Source organism: Oncorhynchus keta, chromosome 1, assembly GCF_023373465.1.
Source record: "Oncorhynchus keta strain PuntledgeMale-10-30-2019 chromosome 1, Oket_V2, whole genome shotgun sequence".
NCBI classification, from domain to species: Eukaryota; Metazoa; Chordata; class Actinopteri; order Salmoniformes; family Salmonidae; genus Oncorhynchus; species Oncorhynchus keta.
The window spans coordinates 51977139-51999436 of record NC_068421.1 but is presented as its reverse complement, the minus strand read 5'-3'; the positions used below and the strand labels follow the sequence as shown (position 1 = coordinate 51999436).

General features: G+C 42.5%; 2 protein-coding genes and 1 pseudogene across 3 annotated transcripts; 1 reads left to right on the top strand and 2 right to left on the bottom strand.

The window, feature by feature from the left end:
- Nucleotides 1-3959: 3959 nt before the first annotated feature.
- Nucleotides 3960-4494, bottom strand: LOC118390908 (MAP kinase-interacting serine/threonine-protein kinase 1-like; annotated as a pseudogene).
- A 5670-nt stretch (nt 4495-10164) lies between these two features.
- LOC127930736 (uncharacterized) lies at nt 10165-11875 on the top strand. The gene is made up of 4 exons (XM_052521041.1): nt 10165-10198; nt 10682-11208; nt 11263-11370; nt 11510-11875. Exons 1-4 carry the CDS (start codon nt 10165-10167, stop codon nt 11873-11875), a joined length of 1035 nt encoding a protein of 344 aa, XP_052377001.1.
- A 38-nt stretch (nt 11876-11913) lies between these two features.
- Nucleotides 11914-22298, bottom strand: LOC118387387 (MOB kinase activator 3C-like). 2 transcript variants are annotated; one of them, XM_035775702.2, is made up of 5 exons: nt 21644-22298; nt 20462-20588; nt 15271-15848; nt 13765-13967; nt 11914-12768 (listed from the first exon to the last, which is right to left on the bottom strand). In XM_035775702.2, the coding sequence occupies exons 3-5, from the start codon at nt 15686-15688 to the stop codon at nt 12739-12741; spliced, it is 651 nt and encodes a 216-aa protein (XP_035631595.1). In that variant the 5' UTR covers nt 15689-15848; nt 20462-20588; nt 21644-22298; the 3' UTR covers nt 11914-12738. The 2 variants fall into 2 exon arrangements, with proteins under 2 accessions (XP_035631595.1, XP_035631585.1); XM_035775692.2 differs by lacking the exon at nt 21644-22298 and having other exon boundaries at nt 20462-21338.

Sequence of the window (22298 nt, the reverse complement as noted above, 5' to 3'; positions counted from 1 at the left end):
CAATGTCCTTGCTCCATTTGCAACTCACTCACCATTCACACTCTATGAGCAATTGGTGAGTGATGGGCCCGAAATAACCCAATTAACTCCGTTTTTCTAACCGTAGACCGCTATTTCTCGCTCTCTCCATCTGTCTATCTACTCATGCTGGACGTTGATCAAATTATGTCACGTCTGAGTTCTGCCAATGATGGTGAGACAAAACGACAACAACATTGAATAATTAAAAAATAAATAACCGGGTTTTATTGGGAAAACAGCATACCGCATGGGGCTATTGATGTGCAACATAAGAACATATGCATATTTAGGAACTCATACACGTGGGCTTAAACAACAAACAGTGGACATCGTATTTCGCTGATAGTTTATGCCAATTAGTGTGTCTCATCCCATCTAATTTGAGGTTAGGCTGGTTCGTCCTAAATGGCTCTCTATTGCTTATATTGTAGACTACTTGACCAGGGCCAATAAGGATTAGGGGCAGAGTGAGCGGACTTTACCATAGCCACTGACTGGTCCCTAATGTGTTGCACTTTCTCTGACGGCAACCCTTTGTTGAGTCATTCCCGTTTATGAATGCCCCTTAGTTGCTATAGCGATGGAGTATCCGTGGCAACCGGGTGAGATCCGGGTAGTGTGTACATGCCATTTGACATTAGCCGGGTAATACATTAAGTTAATAGGGTGAGGGGAATAAGTGCTAGACTTCCATCAGTGTTCCCCGTTAATAAAAGGACAAGCTCTTACAGGGGTGAAAAAGTCAACTGGTAGAGATAAATCAATTCGGTAAAAATAAAGAATCTTAAAAAAAAAAAGCACAAGCATTTCAGTAACTAAAGAGTATTTCAGTAACCAAAGAGCATTTCAGTAACTAGGTGGATTTGAACAAATATATTGTACAGGCTGAAATGGCCATCTGACCAATTTGATTCTTAAAAACACAAAGCTAATTTACTGTGACAGGCTAGCCTTCAGTCTTCACATGGTAAGTTATTTATATCTTCATGATTTCTTTGGCACATTCATTCAGATCCATTTACAGACAAACCATCTAAATGTTTGTGCAAACAACAAAACATTTAATAAAAATGCTGATATATATCAAATAAAACTCCCTTTCCTCCAGAGAAAGGTATCTCTACACCATCCCGTCTAGAATATAAACTAGACACATATTAAACACTTTAGTCACAAACATTTAAAAACAACACAATATTAAACAATGAACAAAATGTCCCCCCCCCGGACATTTTAGGAACGTTTTGATATTTGTGCAGCTCCACTCATAGTTTATATAGGCTAATAAAACCAATGCAAAAAGCAGGATTCCCAAGTGTCTGAAAAGTAATGCTCTACTTTTGCAGTATTAAGTAACTCTATAAATGATACCATATTCCTCTCAGTACATAAATCTTTTCACGGCTTGACCAACACAACATAAATTACAACTATTTTATATTACAGGATCTTAACAGTAAGACTGCCGAGCTACATATACTGTCTGAATTAAAGGCCCCATACTGATATGATCAAGGATCCATTCCTTAATTGAAATAGCTGTGCAATTAAGCATAGCTAGCATAAACCCACCAGCACTAGCAGTCTTAATCATACAAATGCAATCCCTTCATCGGACATTCTAGTGATTCGGTTTCTGTGTTCTTAACATGGGATTGCGGTCCGTGTAGTTTGAGGTTATTATCAAATGCAGGAAACCAACCTCAACCCAAACCAGTCCCTGAAACCAGACTCCGCAACTGATACAAAGCTGTGACTAAGCATGTGTTAGTTTAGTAGAAGATAAAAGTTCTTCCCTTTGTGCTCCTGTGTCTCTGTTTCTAGCTGATAAGAAGACGACTGGCCATGACGAGGGCTTGCACAATGGGGCTACCAACCAGTGAAGCTACACAGGATTCTGCTGACAATGGCAGCTATCGTCCATTCTCAGATAGTGTGCGTTGACTCCGTCCTGGAGGGGACTCATGGCAAACACCACATAGAGAGGAAGAGACGGGGAATGGAGACTAGCACCAGGAGAGAGGGGGATTAAGGAGGAAAAAGAGGGGAACTGGGTAGAGAAAAAGGGTGAATTTTACCTCTAAGGATCTTAGAACCACACCACGATATTAGAAGGATAAACCAGGTGGGAATGGAGCTAAGAAGAAAACTCCACCTAATAGCCTGCAGTAGCAGCCATAGAAATAGAATGAATAGAACAGGAATCCCAATTCTAGTAAATGATGGCATAATGGGTGGACTAGCGGCCATTGCGAGTGTACCCATCAGAGCAAAGCATGAAGTAAAAGCAGGAAGTGTACCCGTCAATATGTGTTGTTATTTGTTGATTAAACTCAATTGACAAAAAGTACATTCCATTGCATGAGCCTCACCAGTTAACATAATTTGAATGAACATTCTACATTAACCATGGAAATGATTGCATCACAATACCAGGCAGCCATTGCGAGTATACAGTGGCTTAAAATAGATTTTATGGGGGTTTGTATCATTTGATTTACACAACATGCCTACCACTTTGAAGATGCAAAATATTTTTTTATTATTGTGAAACGGAAAACTTGAGCGTGCATAACTATTCACCCACCCAAAGTCAATACTTTGTAGAGCTACCTTTTGCAGCAATTACAGCTGCAAGTCTCTTGTGGTATGTCTCTATAAGCTTGGCACGTCTAGCCACTGGGATTTTTGCCCATTCTTCAAGGCAAAACTGCTCCAGCTCCTTCAAGTTGGATGGGTTCTGCTGGTGTACAGCAATCATTAAGTCATACCACAGATTCTCAATTGGATTAAGGTTTGGGCTTTGACTAGGCCATTCTAAGATTTTTAAACCACTTGAGTGTTGCTTTAGCAGTTTGTCATTGTCCTGCTGGAAGGTGAATCTCTGTCCCAGTCCCAAATCTCTGGAAGACTGAAACAGGTTTCCCTCAATAATTTCCCTGTATTTAGCGCCATCCATCATTCTTTCAATTCTGCCCAGTTTCCCAGTCCCTGCCGATGAAAAACATCCCCATAGCATGACGTTTCCACCACTATGCTTCACTGTGGGGATGGTATTCTTGGGGTGATGGGAGAGTTTGGGTTTGCGCCAGACAGTGTTTTCCTTGATGGCCAAAAAGCAACATTTTAGTCTCATCTGACCAGAGTACCTTCTTCCATATATTTGAGGAGTCTCCCACATGCCTTTTGGCGAACCCCAAATGTGTTTGCTTATTTTTTTCTTTAAGCGATGGCTTTTTTCTGGCCACTCTTCCGTAAAGCCCAGCTCTATGGAGTGTATGGCTTAAAGTGGTCCTATGGACAGACACTTCAATCACCGCTGTGGAGCTTTGCAGCTCCTTCAGGGTCATCTTTGGTCTCTTTGTTGCCTCCTAATGCCCTCCTTGCCTGGTCCGTGAGTTTTTGTGGGCGACCCTCTCATGGCAAGTTTGTTGTGGTGCCGTATTCTTTCCAGTTTTTAATCATGGATTTAATGGTGGTCTGTGGGATGTTCAAAGTATTGGACATTTTTATATAACCCAACCCTGATCTGTACTTCTCCACAACTTTTTGAGATTTGTTTTTGCCGTTATGTACTATACATTCTGTCCAATGAGAGCTGAATGGATTACCTTTGGAGGAAGTGTGGAGTTGGGAGACCTCTCTCTGGTGCATTCTTGGGGGAAATAAATAACAAGTTTAAATACAACAGTGTCAATTTATTTTAAATGTATCCTTTCCTTCATCAATGATGTACAGTTTGGAGGAAATGGACTGGTGAAAACAAGCCCTCTGGTTTCTTATAGGTGGCTTTCACCCATTCAGCCTTCTCAGATCAGTGTAGAATAGATGACGCAGAGGGGACAAGGCAAGGAAACCAGTTAAGACGATTGAGACCTACCCAATCAATAGATCCAGTATGTTATGGCCATACACCCATACAGTACTCAGAGGACCAGTTAAGTTTTGGCCTTGGCACTCACCCCCTGAGCCCAGGGGTGCTGCAGGACTTGGGCAGCACTGAGGCGTGTGGCGTCCCATACCAGTAGCCTGGAGATTAGGTCCTTGGCAGAGATATGGGCCCAGTCCCTCTCTGAGAATTCATACGGCCCCTCCTGGATGTTCTCAAACAGGTTATTCAGCAGGGGTCGGACACAACATCGACAACATAGACATAGACTTCACCATAATAACATGACCCATTCATTATAAATGCAACCAAAAAATGCTTAATACAAATAGCGCTGTAGTAGTACTGTGTAAGGTGAACTGGGGATGTTGTGTGTGGGGGTATGTACACTATGTTTGTGTACCTGGCAGATGTGGCAGGTCTCTCCTCGGTCCCAGCCACAGTCAGTCCCCCAGTGGTCGGTGAAGGTGGGGCTGCCGCTCAACAGAATATAAAGTATGACCCCAGAGGTCACAGGGCTTGACGTGGGATGAAGCCTCTTCTGTGAAGACCTCCACCACCTCTGGGGCCATGTACTCTGCCGAGCCACACTGACGTGGAGAACACAAATTCCACACACAGTTAGGGCATGAGTCAAATCAAAATGTTATTTATAGTGCATTTAAAATAACACTCTTTACAGTAAAAGTGAAACATTTGCATTCCCGCAGACCTTTGGGCCCCAACAGAGATTACTGTGGCGCGGTTGGCATTTTTCATGCTTCGGGCGGTCAGATAGACAACTTTGTGAAGAAAATATATTTTCCTCCCGCAGATCAGGCTATTTGGAAACAGATATTTGACACAGCCGTCTGATTAATCCTTATCACTGTCGAAGTTTCCAGTAAAACTGTCTGTTGCTCTTGTCCTCCTGTTCTTCGTTCGTTTGGCTGAGTCTGAAATGCTCACTGGCTGGCTGGCCTCCACCTCTGTATAAACAAGTCAACTGTTAATTCAGGTCAACCGCTGGGGTTAGCTGCTTAACGGAAAGACGGATTCCTTATGTTTCGAATGATTGCTTGAATCGTAGCTCATTGATAGATCCTTTAATGGACTAAGGGAGGGCGATGTTCTGACTAACTATGTACTATTAGCCAATTAGATAATACATTATTGCTTCAATCTCAGAGTGTGCATTGTGTATACTGACTAACATGTTAGAATACTATGTGCCAATTTGACAATAAAGCAATTATTGCTTAAATTGCACACTGTGGGCAATGTGCATGCTGACTAATTATGCACTATGTGCCAATGTGACAACCCAGCAGACAGTGAGTTGGTTGTGAAGCTGGGCCCCGTATTCATAATGATCTGGGAGGGAGAGCAAGAAAGTGCAAGCAGAGCCAAAGAGATCAGGCGGTGGAGAGGGAAAGAAAGAACAAGAAGGAGCACAGTTGAACGCTGACAAACAGTTGAGAAAAACCTTATGGATATTCCCAAACATACTTTTACATCCAGTGATAGTGTAGGCCTGTTTGTATTACTCATAGAAAATTATGCTACATTTCTGCTTTAACATCAAGATAAGTGAAATAACTGGCGGTCTGGTACTACTCGACTCTGCTGTTATTATCTCTGAGGCAACAGGAACGTTTAAAAAAACAAAACTTTATTTAACTGGGCAAGTCAGTTCAGAACAAATTCTTATTTACAATGACGGTCTACTCCGACCAAACCCTAATGACGCTGGGCCAATTGTGCGATGCCTTATGGGACTCCCAATCACGGCCGGTCGTGATACAGCCTGGAATTGAACCAGGGTCTGTAGTGATGCCTCTAGCACTGAGATGCAGTGCCTTAATCCACTTGGGATTTTGGCCTATTTGGACACAGATTCCAGGTTCGAATTTTGTCTATATCATAAGTAATTCATAACTTCATTAGCTAGCTAACGTTGGATAGCAAGACGTATTAGCTGACTCAACTAGCGCAAATGTCTGGTTAAGGTTGCTTTGGCTTGTCATGAAATTATTTTCATATAGCTGATAACTTTATATGGTTAGCTAGATTGTTAGCTAATAAGGTCGAAAATCTGTAATAGCTAGTTCACTCTATGTTTATTGCCTCCAGTCTGGCACAAACAAGTCGTGACTGCTTTCACCAGTAAGAAGTCGAGCTGGGTTTGCTTGAATTACTAGGTAACTCACCCAATGAATGACCCAGATATGTCTGACACATAGCCTACCGCAGTTAAACTGTACAAACAACTCTGCATATTTGCGAAAACAGTCCAACCAGTTCTGTAGAATGTGTGTTCAAGTCAGAGCATGCCATATCATTATTTTGGGAAAGCCAGCTCTATGCTATCGGGTCTTCTCTTGTTACATTTTCTGTCTTGTTTTCCCACCACTCACATACTAATGTACTACTCCAGTAGATAGCTAACCTGAAATGATTCATTATTTTTTCAGTTGGTAAATAGGGTGAGGCAGAGCACGATGGCATAGCTGCAAGCCTTCCAGAACTCTCTCCAGGTAACTTAAATTGCTGTCAGAGATAGCTAATATCCAGCTTACTAACTTGTCAAAACACACTTGTGACTTCCCTTAACCCCCACGCCGCCATTGTAAATAAGAATTTGTTCTTAACTGGCTTGCCATGTTAAATAAAGGTTAAATAAAAAAATGTTTTGTTTTAAATGCTCCATCAGAGCCTCTGACATCCTCTGGATGTTGTGATGGGTGGACAACGTGGGCTTGTTAGTTTTTAATGGCCCGGTGCCCCGTTTGAGCGTGGTTTGCACATTAAACCATTCCATTGGTTCTTAGGAAATCTCCCCTCATGCAAAATGACTTCCACATTTAAATACAGTTATTGACATAGCTCCTGCCTTTTCCCGCCCCCTCCCATGTCTATAGTTCAGTCATTAGATGAAAAGAAGAAGCCACTGCTAGTGGGGCAGCTTAGCAAAACAATCGTGCATATTGTGATGAAAGTAGATTGATGTGAATTTTGGTTCCCCCGTTTTTTTCATGAAAAATTGAATTTTGCCTTACTTCTATTAGCCCATTGAAATAATAACAGTAATAACATTGAATAACAGATTCATACATGGAAAACAGTGTCTCAACCTTTCCATAGAGTGGTCATATTAGTGTGTAGGCCAAACCGTTCCTGGCGCTTCAGACGAGTCCATTGACGCTTGTCATAGAGGGTCGTAGAGCAAAACGGAGAACACCATCTTGTTCACGAGAGTCTCATCTTTCCATGCCATTCGGACGCTACAGACATTTTTGTGAGAAGACAGATATTCGGGATGTCTCATGGTCTGACAAACATCGCTCCACCTCGGCCACCTCCACCACAACTACGGAAGGCCGCCACTGGCAGATACAGTGGATGCAGCCCATGCAAAAAAAAACAGATATCTCTATCTTAAAACAGACAGATTTTGATGAAAAGTTTTTTATTATACTAATTTGATTTCCATAGGGGCGCGGAAATCGACTCTAGGGGTTTAGCCGGCGATAGCCGACACCCACATAATGACAGTGTAACTGTGTCGGAGCTGTCAAATCATTGAATAGCCGCTCTTCTGATCACTGTCATTAAGCCACTTGCATTAGAAGTTCAGGATGAGAAAGTGTAGGCTACATAGAAATGAAGACGCTCAAATTGAAAACCATGAAACAAAAGAATGAGGTTTTCGATCAGCCTAATCGAGGTGTAGATTAGGGCTGTGGCGGTCCCAAATGTTCGTCAGCCGGTGATTGTCAAGCAAATAACTGTTGGTCTCAGAGTAATTGACGTTAATTAACATAAACACATTTAGCATCTCCTGGCTTCCACACACAGCCTACAAGCCACCGATGTAGTCCTTTTGGAACATCTACATTTAAAAAAGTCTAATAGATCCATACACTTTTACAATAAATCCATTATTTATTTTAGACAGGTCTAAAGAAGCATGACATGAAGAAGATGTAGTCTATTTCAGAAGAACAGAATAGCATACTCTGAGTTGTCCTTATGTTAGGCCCTGATCTGGTTATGCCAAAATGGCTGTGGACTACACGAGCTCGTTTAGCAGACAAGATTTGCTTAAAGTTCCATGGCATTATTTTATAGTATGAAGAACATAATTGAACAAAGCTGAATAGAATAATTAAGGATTTTTTCTCCAAACAATTTCAGGGAGTGCGCACATGCAGCTATTTTGTGTTGACCGGTTAACAAAGAAATAGGTACTCCTATATGCTTAATTTAGAGTTATTAATGTGACTTTAGTTGTTCTACAAATGTTGGGCTATATGTTTTGATTTGTAATACAATGTAAGGTGGCATGAAGCGACTCTAATGATGGCATGCACTCTGCTTAGATTTTCTTTTTGTGCAGGCTGTACACACTTTATCAGTCTCTCATTCACAATTTGACAAGCACTTCACAATGCCTCGAATTTCACCGCGACATTCCCTTTGTGTGGCCGTAATGCACCCTAAAAAAAATCCAAGCCTTTTGCAGCCAGTGGCCATTATGCCCTTGGCCTTGGAGTGCTGCTTTGTGCCCTTCTCAATGACTGCTGCGCGCTCCGAAGCACCTCTCACTCACATGGCTATCCATCACCTGATCAGGTCTTTCTCACAGGCTACAAGTGAAGACCGACACATTGGGGATGTAACTGCTCGTCCTTATCCAATTCCGAGGTGCATATTGAAGATATTGGAAGAACTGTCCACATTTACTTTTCGTCAGCCAACAAGATGAGTAGGCCTAACAAACAGCGAAAGCACTAGCCTATGCCAATCCACTATCGCCCATAATTCAAAAGGTGTGGGATGCGATAGATCCCAAATTAATACAACCATGGCCTTTTTGACGCAATGGGGCTGACGCAACAGATCAGAACATTTAGCTTTAAATGATGATAAACTATTAGGCTATTAATTCACATTATATGTGCTGCAATGCGCACATGGCAGTAGGCTATAAGCACGAATGTTCCATTAGCGGGAAAACACCATTATCAAAAGGGAAAACACCATTATCAAAAGTGACTGCAAATGCATGTAACGCTTTTATTATAAAGCTGCATTTTTATGGTAAATTTGATCTTCCCCAAACTTGAAACTCACGCTCTGTTTATGTATGCCAATTAGGCTATACACCACTTGTAAAGCGGTGTAAGCGGATTAATGTTTTTAATTTTATTTGGCCACTTTAGTTGTGATACAAACCTTATCAACACATATAGATCTATGGGCTAGGCTACATGAGGTGTGTGACTATGATAAGATAAATGCATTGTTTCTTGTCTTATGCTGGGCGTCATTTACAAATGATAATATATCATTCACAAGTGATAGGTTAATATTGTCACCCATATCAGACTATTCTTGATTTAATCTTGTCTTTACATATACTAAATTGTATATGTGTGAAATGTGTTTTGATTTAGAATGGACCATTATCATGCACCTGTCTCGAAACAGGGGCAGTGGGGAGAAAATACATGTCATCTATGCACTTAAGTCTGGAGTCGCTCCATATCTAAATCTTTTCAGGGTACATAAATATACCTCTGTGCCAAATTTGGTTTGTTAATCTTAAAACAGGCTTTCTGAACTGTAAATTTTATTACCGTCTGTGGCCATTTCATAAGATGACTTCCAAGGCCCCCAGGGGCCAAATCTTTAGTGGTTCCATACTCAAATCTTGTCAGGGTACATGAATCCACTTCTGTGCCAAATTTGGTGTGTTTATCTCAAAAAAGGCCTTCAGAACTCTAACAGTTTATTACTGACAGTGGCCATTTTGTAAGATGGCCACCACATATCTCCATATCTAAATCTTTTAGGCTAAATAAAGTTACCTCTGTGCCAAATTTGATGTGTTTATCTCAAAAAAGGCCTTCAGAACTCTAACATTTTATTACTGACAGGGGCCACACACACACACACACACACACACACACACACACACACACACACACACACACACACACACACACACACACACACACACACACACACACACTGAGAGAGAGAATCGCAAAGTTTTTTAAAGTAACTGTCCCCAGGGGTCAAATCTGTGGTGGCTCCAGAAATAAATATTTTCAGGCCACATAAATCTATCTTTTAATTGCTGCATATCTGGGCTGGCTCCATATCTTAATATTTTAAGGTTCCAGAAATCTATCTCTGTGCCAAATTTGGAGCATTTATCTTAAAACAGATTTCCAAAGTATTGTTACAATCTGCATGCATTTTGAAAAATGGTTGCCATGCCCCCCAGGGGTCAAATATGGGGTATATCCATATTATTATAGGGCCCCATGCCCTATAATACTCTTGCCCTATAAATAGGATGTCCTATTAGTTATATCCATGAGTCATATTAGTATTTTAATATCAAATAGCTTTCCTCAAAACGAACACACACACACACACACACACACACACACACACACACACACACACACACACACACACACACACACACACACACACACACACACACACACACACACACACACACACACACACAGAGAGAGAGAATGGCAAAGTTGTTTAAAGTAACGGCCCAGTGAAAATTCTGTTAAAATTCTGTTAACTCATTCTCAATGCTGTTGACTCATCCTATACTCTTATTTGTGGCCAAAGCATTAACATTTTGTTTTTTTTAAACACCTCAAACTTGTATCTCAAATAGACTGCTTTAAAAATGCATGATATTTCCAAATACAGGATGATGTTATTCTCCTGGCCAATGAGTGGTCTACGTGCATTAAGATTTTTTGAACGGTATACGCCCACACCATTCTGTTGTTGGGATAAGCCCACACCATTCTGTTGTTGGGGTAAGCCCACACCATTCTGTTGTTGGGTTAAGCCCACACAATTCTGTTGTTGGGGTAAGCCCACACCATTCTATTGTTGGGGTACGCCTACACCATTCTGTTGTTGGGGTAAGCCCACACCATTCTGTTGTTGAGGTAAGCCCACACCATTCTGTTGTTGAGGTAAGCCCACACCATTCTGTTGTTGAGGTAAGCCCACACCATTCTGTTGTTGGGGTAAGCCCACACCATTCTGTTGTTGGGGTACGCCTACACCATTCTGTTGTTGGGGTAAGCCCACACCATTCTGTTGTTGAGGTAAGCCCACACCATTCTGTTGTTGAGGCAAGCCCACACCATTCTGTTGTTGAGGTAAGCCCACACCATTCTGTTGTTGCGGTAAGCCCACACCATTCTGTTCTTGAGGTAAGCCCACACCATTCTGTTGTTGAGGTAAGCTCACACCATTCTGTTGTTGAGGTAAGCCCACATCATTCTGTTGTTGCGGTAAGCCCACACCATTCTGTTGTTGAGGTAAGCCCACACCATTCTGTTGTTGAGGTAAGCCCACACCATTCTGTTGTTGAGGTAAGCCCACACCATTCTGTTGTTGAGGTAAGCCCACACCATTCTGTTGTTGAGGTCAAGCCCACACCATTCTGTTGTTGAGGTCAAACCCACACCATTCTGTTGTTGAGGTCAAGCCCACACCATTCTGTTGTTGAGGTCAAACCCACACCATTCTGTTGTTGAGGTAAGCCCACACCATTCTGTTGTTGAGGTAAGCCCACACCATTCTGTTGTTGAGGTAAGCCCACACCATTCTGTTGTTGAGGTAAGCCCACACCATTCTGTTGTTGAGGTAAGCCCACACCATTCTGTTGTTGAGGTAAGCCCACACCATTCTGTTGTTGAGGTAAGCCCACACCATTCTGTTGTTGAGGTAAGCCCACACCATTCTGTTGTTGAGGTAAGCCCACACCATTCTGTTGTTGAGGTAAGCCCACACCATTCTGTTGTTGAGGTAAGCCCACACCATTCTGTTGTTGAGGTAAGCCCACACCACTGCAACACAGAAAAGCTGCTTTATAACATACTTAATTACCATTTTTGGGGGGGAAGAAAAACTATTTCACTCATATTGTAATTCATTTCATAGAAATCTGGAAACACTGGACAGTTACTTTAAGGTTTTACAAAAGCAATGAGGCAGGTTTTAATTGGTCACCGTCTGAATGAAAATATCCTATGTCTGATATTTAGTGTGATCACAGCTAAAACATTTCCTTAATAATAAAATGCAAATGAACAGGGCATGCAACAAAAACACCAATTGTAGTGGGTGAACTTACTTGTCCGAACACTTGGCAAATTAATCAGTCACACATCTCAATCAGATTAGTCTCCCAGAGTAATCCCAGTTGAACTAGTTTTGGTAAATGAAAATGAAGTCAATATTTCACAAATATTGCTTCCGGTTGTCACCTTGTACTTACCCAGACACCTCACAAAATGTCTGTTTTTCAAAGTCCTTAACTCTGTTGCCTCTGGCTGGGACACATTGGACACGTACTTGTCACAAAATGCTAAATACTGGAGAGGGGTCTTGTGATGTCGCCTTCTGTCCATCACAAAATGGCTCAAACACCTCGAAACCGCAGGCACATTTTGGAAGTTAATGATGTCAAGAACATGCATAAGAAAAACATATTCACGCTTAGTAAAACAGAGCTAGAACAGTTACTCAAATAAAACACAAAATACTGAAATGCTGCATGTCACAGCACAAAATCTAGGAAGCAGAACAGTCCTTTTTCCTAAAAACTTATAGCCTATTGGCTGAAAATGTGAATAAACGTCCTAATGCTTGATGGATAACACTTAAGTTCTTCAAATCCACTCAGAATCCATTCGACTGTCCTTTGGTTTGAAACGGTATTTAAGCAGTGGGTCTCTTGAAGGGCTCCGGGGAATTCTTTGAAATGATGTACACTCCATTGTCCAAGTGGTTTAGTTACAGATCTTCTCTGTCATTGCTCTCTGGGGGTAAAGAGAAGAGAGGAGAGACAAATCATATGATGTTGACAAATGACCGGTAGATGGCCCCGGGCTTAATTTATCGTAACCGACAATGCTACACACCTACCGTCACGCTGTATGAGGCCACAAATATATTCAAACAGATAGGCTACAATACAGTCATCATCTGATGAGAAGTCACTCGTCTGTTCCCATCTTACCTCTAGTCATCCAAAAGCTTATTTCCCCCCAGATTATGTTGTTGATATAGTCTCATTACTTTTTCACCAGGAGGGGAAGTAAAAGTCGGTCCTTTATAATGATGATAACAGAGGCATTTTATTGTACTTTGGAGCACCTACCTCCATCTGTTCAGATGTAACGAAGCTCTCTGCACTAGAGAAAACAACTTGAACGTGACATGATTCTCAGTTATGGCTGGCTAGACTGCAATTTCACTTATGATGGTTATATAAACCAAGCCAGATTTCTTACAAAGAGTTTAACACGTTTTTTTTTATGATGCAAACTGGGGAAATAAGTGGTGCATCATTAATTCCAATGACTGTGCCAAAGGGAAAATGAAAGACACACTGCTATCGTATAATTATTTTATACTGGGCTGTGATTTAGTAATATGCTCTATGCCCAGAGTTGATTCTGTATAATCACCCAGTTTATGTGGTTTGCGCAGACACTCAAAACAACATGTTCTGTTGTGGTGTGAAATAACGCAGACAATACACTGCCTTCGTTTTATGGAGGAAAATGTAAGCTCCTCCCTCATTGGGCCACGGCAAAACTAGTCGGTCTGAATGATAGTAATGTGAGGGATACGCCCTCATACATTCATCTCCAGACACCCTTCTAACCCTGTCCTAAATATGAACTTACAGGACATAGAAATGGAACCTTCCACCCAAGCTCTATCTAAGGATGCATCCCAAATAGCACCCTATTCCATATTTAGTGCACTACTTTTGACCCCCCCATTCACCCCCACACCTCCTTTCTCACCAGGGGCTCCAGTTCAGAGTGCTCGATGAGGCTGAACTCAGAGATGAAATAATAGTAGTGTTTGTAGCAGGTATTGATGTGGGCCTCAGCGCCCATACTGCAGATGCTGTCAAAGTGGTGGATGTAGACGTGCACAAAGACCCGGAAGAGACGGCTCAGGATCTTCTTACACACCTGCTGGAAGTTCTTAGGGAAAGGAACACCTGGGACCAAAGAGGATAGAACTGTCAGTGAGGAAGACTGCCACCCCATTCGATTCATTTTGGAGACCATCCCTGGATGCATTAATGAAAATCTATTTGTAACTATCAGAATGTCATTATGTTCCATAATTATGCTATATTATGTTTCAGAATTACATCTCACTTAGCATTAAAATCTGTCACATTCGTTTCCATTGGAGATCATTCAAATCACACTGGACATCAATATCCTATACTGTAGGTAGATCATATACTGTACAATTTCTCTCGGCAGCCCGCAACGCAATTACATGTTAATTGAATAGGTTGTTCATGCACATAATCTCCCTCCTCAAACAGAGTTTGATAACAACCCTTTGACAATGAACAATAGACTAAGAGTACCCCATTCAATTTCTTCCAAATGCCACCCCCCAGAGTGTAAATTATACCGTGACATTCGGGGGAGCCTCACTTGGGATTTTTTGTTGTTGTGGGCCTAACAGTAAAGATGTCATTTAACAGTAAAAAAAAAAAAAAAAAACATTTTAATGTGGCATGAACACAACCAGTCGTGATGTTTTCATCTGATTGTTAAATAAATCACTTCAAGAAGTAGACTAACTGCAGCTGCGCACATTTGGTCTACTCCAAAAATTATTCCAGCATCCAAACCGTGCACACTGTACACTTGCTATTTGATGAATGGAAAAAGACATCTGTTGCAAACATCACAAATGTAATGACATTTGGTGATTGTCATTAGGCCTATTATAGTGGTGTGCATTCATGGATGCCGAGGGAATCTATGGTTCCCCCAAAAAAACTATAAACACATTTTAAAAAATTGTGAAATTATATTTCATAATTTTCCTTCAATTCGCAAGTGTCTGAATCTATCTCACTGGAGAAAGCATCATACTCTTTTTGACCAGACAGCATCAGATACATGGGCTACGCATACTGAGACAGAGGGGCGCTGTTTTACTCACTCGGATGCTTTCTCCAGTGAGACTGATGCGTCTTTCGGCCAGGGCATCTTGCTGTCGGCCCGTCTTGGTCAAATTATCAATATTTAGAGACCCCCCCCCGAAGTTTGACTTTTGTTGCATCTAGAGGAGCTCATGTCTCATTCATGGGAGCTTAGCTCACACTGGCCCCCCATAATTCACACTCTGCCACCCTCATTGTGTAATTAACCTATCTCGTTAACCTTTCTTTGAACCTTTCTAGATCCATTAAAGATACTGTCAGAGAGAGTGGGCATGAAGCCACATCACAGGTGCATTCACTATCCTAGTTTGGAACCACTGCCTTTACACACCTACTCTCGTGGGGAAGATGTTCTCGTTGTTGATGTTCGTCTCTATCCAGTCCATCAGAAGGTTCATGTACTTCAAGGCGGGCAGCTTGGTGGGCTTCTTGTAGTCGTCTCCGTCCTGCCACCGGTACTCGTAGCGCAGGCCCCCCGACATGATGGGGCAGGTGCGCTCGGTGCAGAACTCGCTGACCGTGCCGTAGATCAGGTTGATCCGGTTGAAGAAGTCCACCACGTGCACGGCGATCCAGTCGTTGATGTTTTCTCCTTCGGGAAGCTGGACCACTTTCCTCAGGTCCAGGCCGGACTTCAGAGAGGCCTGGGCCTTCTTGTACAGCTCAAACCGCTGTGTGCCAGGCTCAAAGCGCTTCCGAGGCCTAAACGTTTTGTCTTTGCTGAAGACTTGTCCGAGACAGAGCGCCATTGTCTTAATGGTGGACTCTATGGTATGGCCTTCCTGAGCATGGATTGGACAGGTTTCACTAACATACGTTTGTTTAGGTTGCAGGTCGGCAGAGGAGTTGTTCTATTCAGAGGGCAGTGACCTCTACATTGGGGATGATTGAGAATGGAGGGACCCCTCTCTGAGACATAGAGGAAACAAAATAGGTCATGAGAGGTTAGAGATGCTCAGCTCGTTCACAATGTTATCAGGCAACATGATAGAAATCAGGAAATGAAAACAGCAAAGTAGAAACAATACTGTAAGCTTGTTTACAAAGGGCATGTCTTGAAGGACTTGATGAGCAAAGCATGTAGGGATTGTGAAACTGCTCGGAACAGAAAATATGACCCCAAATATGAGGTGAGAAGAATCCATTTTCGGAATTCATTTCTGGTGACCTTTTATTTTCTGGCGGCCACTATGCGTTGAATGTCACAAGACCAACAACCATAGTGTCCTTGAAATAGGCCCAGTGTGATCTCATACTGAAATCAGATCAGAGGGGATAGCCAAAGGTAATTGTGTAAATGAAGAGCATGCTGCACTTCGCTAAGGGGAAGCGTGGTGAAAGGGCTCTTTACGTCGTCTGTACGTGAGACATTTTGAACTTTCCACCTAAAAGCCGCCACCCACACGCTCCACATTATCTATGCAGAACACTACCTCTCACTGCGTCATGCAACTCCATTGGAGGAAACCCACTTGCGCAGCTACACTGCCTCAAGTTCAATTGTAAGCACAATGAGTTGTCTAACACCTCCGCCATTGACCTGATACAATATTGACGGAGGTCTACTCCCCTGTAGGGATGGGCAATAGCACAGTAGATAATTACTATAATGGCGTCATACATCCATCCAGTCATTATTAGCTATTAACCATCTGGCAGACCACGAGGAGATCATTTCGCAGTGTCCTGGACTGGTTAAGGATCAAACAGCCTGAATGGGTTTGACATTTTCCTTTCAGACAGTGAATGTTGCAGAGGGACAAAATCTATTAGACTAAATTGCTTTTGTTTTTTTTAATCATAAGGGTTAATAACGAACGGTTGCCCGTATCAGAATATCGTATGAAAAAGGGGGGATGAAGGAGTAAGGGTGGGGGGTAGTCATTTCGAGGGATGAGTCATCACAACAAACCGTTTATCAATCAAGTCAAGCGCACCAGAGAGAAGAGAATAACTCGTGGTGGATCAGATCTTACCGAGAACTCCCCGGCAAACTAGTTCAGTTACAGGGCAGGTTTAGTAGCCAACTGGCTACTCAGCTCCATGGTTAAGAAGGATCTGAACTTGACTGAGTTTCCATGACTGTCATGTGGAGTGCTCTGAAAAGTCAAGGCAGCCTTTACAGCTGTCAATAAGTCATGCAGGTATTTGTTCCATATTTTATACGCTGAATAAACGAGAGACAATATGCTGTTCTAACATGCTTCTGAAGCTTCTTTTAAAATAGCTTCTTCTTTCATTCTATATGACACATACAGTATGTCTCGTGCCCTTATGACTGCCCCGTGACTGTATCCACATGTGTGTCCCACGTTCCATTTCACACAGCTGCTCTCAACAGTTCCTGGTTTTGTTATGGTGCAACGTGTGTGGTTTAAGTGGGAAATATTTTTCTTTCTATATAAGTTAAGCTTATTCATGTGCTCGGAGTCTGAAGTCTACAGAGTCATGCAGAATGTTGCATTACACTTGGTTTAGTGTAGTTTTACTGTCGTTTTGCTATTACGCCTCGATTAGACCAATAGCGTCATTGGGTTTTGGTACACCGGAAGTACATTCATTTCCAATGGAAAGCTCAGTTTGCCTTGCAGTATTGTGTTGCAGAGGCAGTGCGTTCTGTGTTCTGGGTCGTGCATACATTGGATTTATACAAGATATGCATAACATTGTATGCATCGACTTGACAGAACTAGTAAGCAAAAGGTGAATGTTGAACTTCTTGAATTCATATCCACTAAAACGTTTGATTACATAATGAAAAAAGTTTGACTGCAGAATTTATGACGCAGTATTGATGCAATGCCGTTGTCGGTCTGACAGAGGCGTTTGACTTTAGCAGAACTTTGACAAAGAGCTTCCTCTTTCACTCCTCGTGGCCTGTATTTATAAAGCGTCTCAGAGTCGGAGTGCTGACCTAGAATCCGGTCCCCCCTCTCCATACAATATTTTTCATTACGAGCCTAAAGGCAGAACTGATTCTCGATCAGCGTTCCTACTCTCGAGACGTGTAGGAATGAGGGGCCCTGGACTGTTCAGGAGGAGAGTGCCATCCATCTTCTTGACAGCTTCCTCCACACATACGCATGGTGTTTGTACACAGTATGTGTGGTGTGAACAGGATCCTCCTCTTCCTCAGCACTTTACATCTACAGTGGGGCAAAAAAGTATTTAGTCAGCCAAGTTCTCCCACTTCAAAAGATGAGAGAGGCCTGTCATTTTCATCATAGGTACACTTCAACTATGACAGACAAAATGAGAAAAAAAATCCAGAAAATCACATTGTAGGATCTTTAATGGATTTATTTGCAAATTATGGTGGAAAATAAGTATTTGGTCAACTATAAACAAGCAAGACTTCTGGCTCTCACAGACCTGTAACTTCTTCTTTAAGAGGTTCCTCTGTCCTCCACTCATTACCTGTATTAATGGCACCTGTTTGAATTTGTTATCAGTATAAAAGACACCTGTCCACAACCTCAAACAGTCACGCTAAAAACTCCACTATGGCCAAGACCAAAGAGCTGTCAAAGGACACCAGAAACAAAATTGTAGACCTGCACCAGGCTGGGAAGACTGAATATGCAATAGGTAAGCAGCTTGGTTTGAAGAAATCAACTGTGGGAGCAATTATTAGGAAATGGAAGACATACAAGACTACTGATAATCTCCCTCAATCTGGGGCTCCAAGCAAGATCTCACCCCGTGGGGTCAAAATGATCACAAGAACGGTGAGCAAAAATCCCAGAACCACACGGGGGGACCTAGTGAATGACCTGCAGAGAGCTGGGACCAAGTAACAAAGCCTACCATCAGTAACACACTACGCCGCCAGGGACTCAAATCCTGCAGTGCCAGACATGTCCCCCTGCTTAAGCCAGTACATGTCCAGGCCCATCTGAAGTTTGCTAGAGAGCATTTGGATGATCCAGAAGAAGATTGGGAGAATGTCATATGGTCAGATGAAACCAAAATAGAGCTTTTTGGTAAAAACTTAACTTGTCGTGTTTGGAGGACAAAGAATGCTGAGTTGCATCCAAAGAACACCATACCTACTGTGAAGCATGGGGATGGAAACATCATGCTTTGGGGCTGTTTTTCTGCAAAGTGACCAGGACAACTGATCCGTGTAAAGGAAAGAATGAATGGGGTCATATATATATGTATATATGCCATTTAGCAGACGCTTTTATCCAAAGCGACTTACAGTCATGTGTGCATACATTCTACGTATGGGTGGTCCCGGGAATCGAACCCACTACCCTGGCGTTACAAGCGCCATGCTCTACCAACTGAGCTACAGAAGGACCATGTATCGTGAGATTTTGAGTGAAAACCTCCTTCCATCAGCAAGGGCATTGAAGATGAAACGTGGCTGGGTCTTTCAGCATGACAATGATCCCAAACACACCACCCGGGCAACGAAGGAGTGGCTTCGTAAGAAGCATTTCAAGGTCCTGGAGTGGCCTAGCCAGTCTCCAGATCTGAACCCCATAGAAAATCTTTGGAGGGAGTTGAAGGTCCGTGTTGCCCAGCAACAGCCCCAAAACATCACTGCTCTAGAGGAAATCTGCATGGAGGAATGGACCAAAATACCAGCAACAGTGTGTGTAAACCTTGTGAAAACTTACAGAAAACGTTTGACCTCTGTCATTGCCAACAAAGGGTATATAACAAAGCATTGAGATAAACTTTTGTTATTGACCAAATACTTATTTTCCACCATAATTTGCAAATAAATTCATTAAAAATCCTACAATGTGATTTTCTGGATTTTCTTTTCTCATTTTGTGTGTCATAGTTGAAGTGTACCTATGATGAAAATTACAGGCCTCTCTCATCTTTTTAAGTGGGAGAACTTGCACAATTGGTGGCTGACTAAATACTTTTTTGCCCCACTGTATTAGCTCTACTGGTGAATTTCTATTGGCGATAATACAGGCATTCAAAATTGGGAAAGCACTGAGTTTGTAGCCCATTGGAGAATGACCAGAAAATATGTGCTGGTCCACAACTGGATAGTTGGCTGATTTAGTGATTGCTACTGCACTCCATTAGTTATGGTATCTAACTTTCAGATGCACAGATGTGAATAACAGTCGTGGACCGTACACCTCAGAGTACTACTGTATTTAACAGTCGCAGTGCACAGAGGATACATTTCTATACAGGCCAAGGGATTGGGATACATTCGCTTTGTTGACTTCACTGCTTCTCAGTCTCCACATGCCTCTCCAATTACAGACTGGTGCATGTCTGATCACGTACGGGGGATGGCGGACCAGACCCACTGTGCACACTGCACACTTTACTGAGTTTTCCATGGAATTTCCTTCGGACAGTGGAGCATAACAGCAGCTCTTTCTAGATCCTACACACATATGTGGGAGAGAAAAGAGTCGCTAATGCAATGGACCAAACACAGTTGGATCCAGTTATATGCATCAAAGTGAAAGAGTGAGAAAAGATACAAGGAGATCAACAGAGACATACAAAAAAAAGGGGAGAAGTTTCCCCCACAGTACCTGGCTGGGCTCCCAATGTGGACGACTTGGGAATGTGGACAACGATCCAGGCAGATCTGTTCCTCTCCGGTTCCTACAGATACTCCCTCCTTTCCAGCTACCAACAGACCTCGAGGCTCCAACTTCACTGAGAAGCCAGCGACACAGCAGCGCAGACAAAAAAGTACAAGTCAAAAAGTTGTTTGGCTTCTCTTCCTGTGAGTGATGTCACATCCTGACTTTGTCTGAGAGGCCCCTGCTGTCTGTGTGTGTCTATGTGTGTGTGTGTGTGTATGTGTGCATGGAAGACCTATAAATTGACAAAGGAGGTTCCCTCTCTGCCACTCCTCATTCTCTCTCTCTGCCTACTTATCCTGTAGGAAGGCAGCCCGTCCCCCTTAGCCAACGAGGCCCAGCCCTCATGTGGGAGCTCTGGGAAAACAAACCCTCTTATTATCCCACAGAGCCAGAGCAGGGGGAGCGGACACACACTGCGCATAAGTGCTGCGGGCCTCTTGGCATGCAGTCTAGTCTCTCGCTCTCTCCTTTGTCATTTCTCAAAAAACATATCATTTCACTGTCATTGCCAAGTCATAACCAAATCCATCAATTTTTGGCCCGCAGAAATGTGTCGCGTGGTGCCACACGTACACAAGCAAGTGTCACAAATCTACAAAGGAGACGAATTAAAGAGACAACAGCCGTGAGTAATCAAATTCAGCATGTTTCGCAGAAATGTTCTTGTTCACCAGCTCCCTTCCACAGTAAAAGGGTAAGGCTTGTTTGTTTCCCTAATGGTCTAACGATGCTATGGACGCCATCCAGAGGAAGAGCTCTCTGTAGTTTAAAGTTACCTGGTCAGACACTGGCTGCATTCAGTGGACACTCCTGCAGTGCCGTGATAAAGCAGTGGTCTCCAGGCCGGCAGCATGAGAGAAAGGGAGGGACCGGCAGAGAGAGAGAGAGCAGGCCTTTCTCTCTGAAGTGCATGTCATGTAGGGAAGACACTAACCCGCTTGGTATGTTGCTGTGAATAAACACTCCAATTGTAATTGGCCGTAACATGTTACGTACTGTGTTTTACACAACGATTATAACAGCTTTGCAACCTATTAAGCAAAAATAGACCTCCACGCAATAAAATAAATGTTGAATATTGATCATCAAAGTGCATATTTCAAAATCATGAATTCTGTGTCTCACAGCTGCAGTGAAGAGGTTTTCATGTAATTACGGGTAAAAGTCTCCATGCAGTGACCCACAACATCCACTGGGTGTCAGCGTCTCCATATCTCTTGGTCTTGAGGGCTCAGAAACGAGAAAAGTTTCTCATGAAATCCAGAGTTTAAACAGAAGCTACGGTCAATAAGTCATTGCCAATAATCAATTATGAAATGAATGTTAGATTGACAAAAATGATGTGCATTGTCAAGCCTTGCCATGCTATGACAAGCCTTTCCCTTTCACACTAAGTAAAAGCTCTGACGAAGGCCGTGAGGCCGATACGTAAAGTTTATTGAATGGCAGTAACGCTATCAAGAGCAGTGTTTCGGGTTTCTTCTTACTTTTTTCTCCTTTCACACTAAGTGAAATAAAAAAAGAGAAATATTAGAAATTTACCACACAAATTACAGCAAAGTAATCTGTTAAATGACACCACCGCTGAATAGGAGAGTATAAACTAATTAGAGATAATAAAACAGATTATAACAGAACTCAATCAAATAAGTTTAACCAAGAATGTATCGTAAATTACTAACAAAATAAGCCCGTGTGTGTACAGTACAGCAGTGATTGGGAGTCCCATAGGGCGACACACAATTGGCCCAGCGTCATCCGTGTTAGGGTTCGGCGGGGT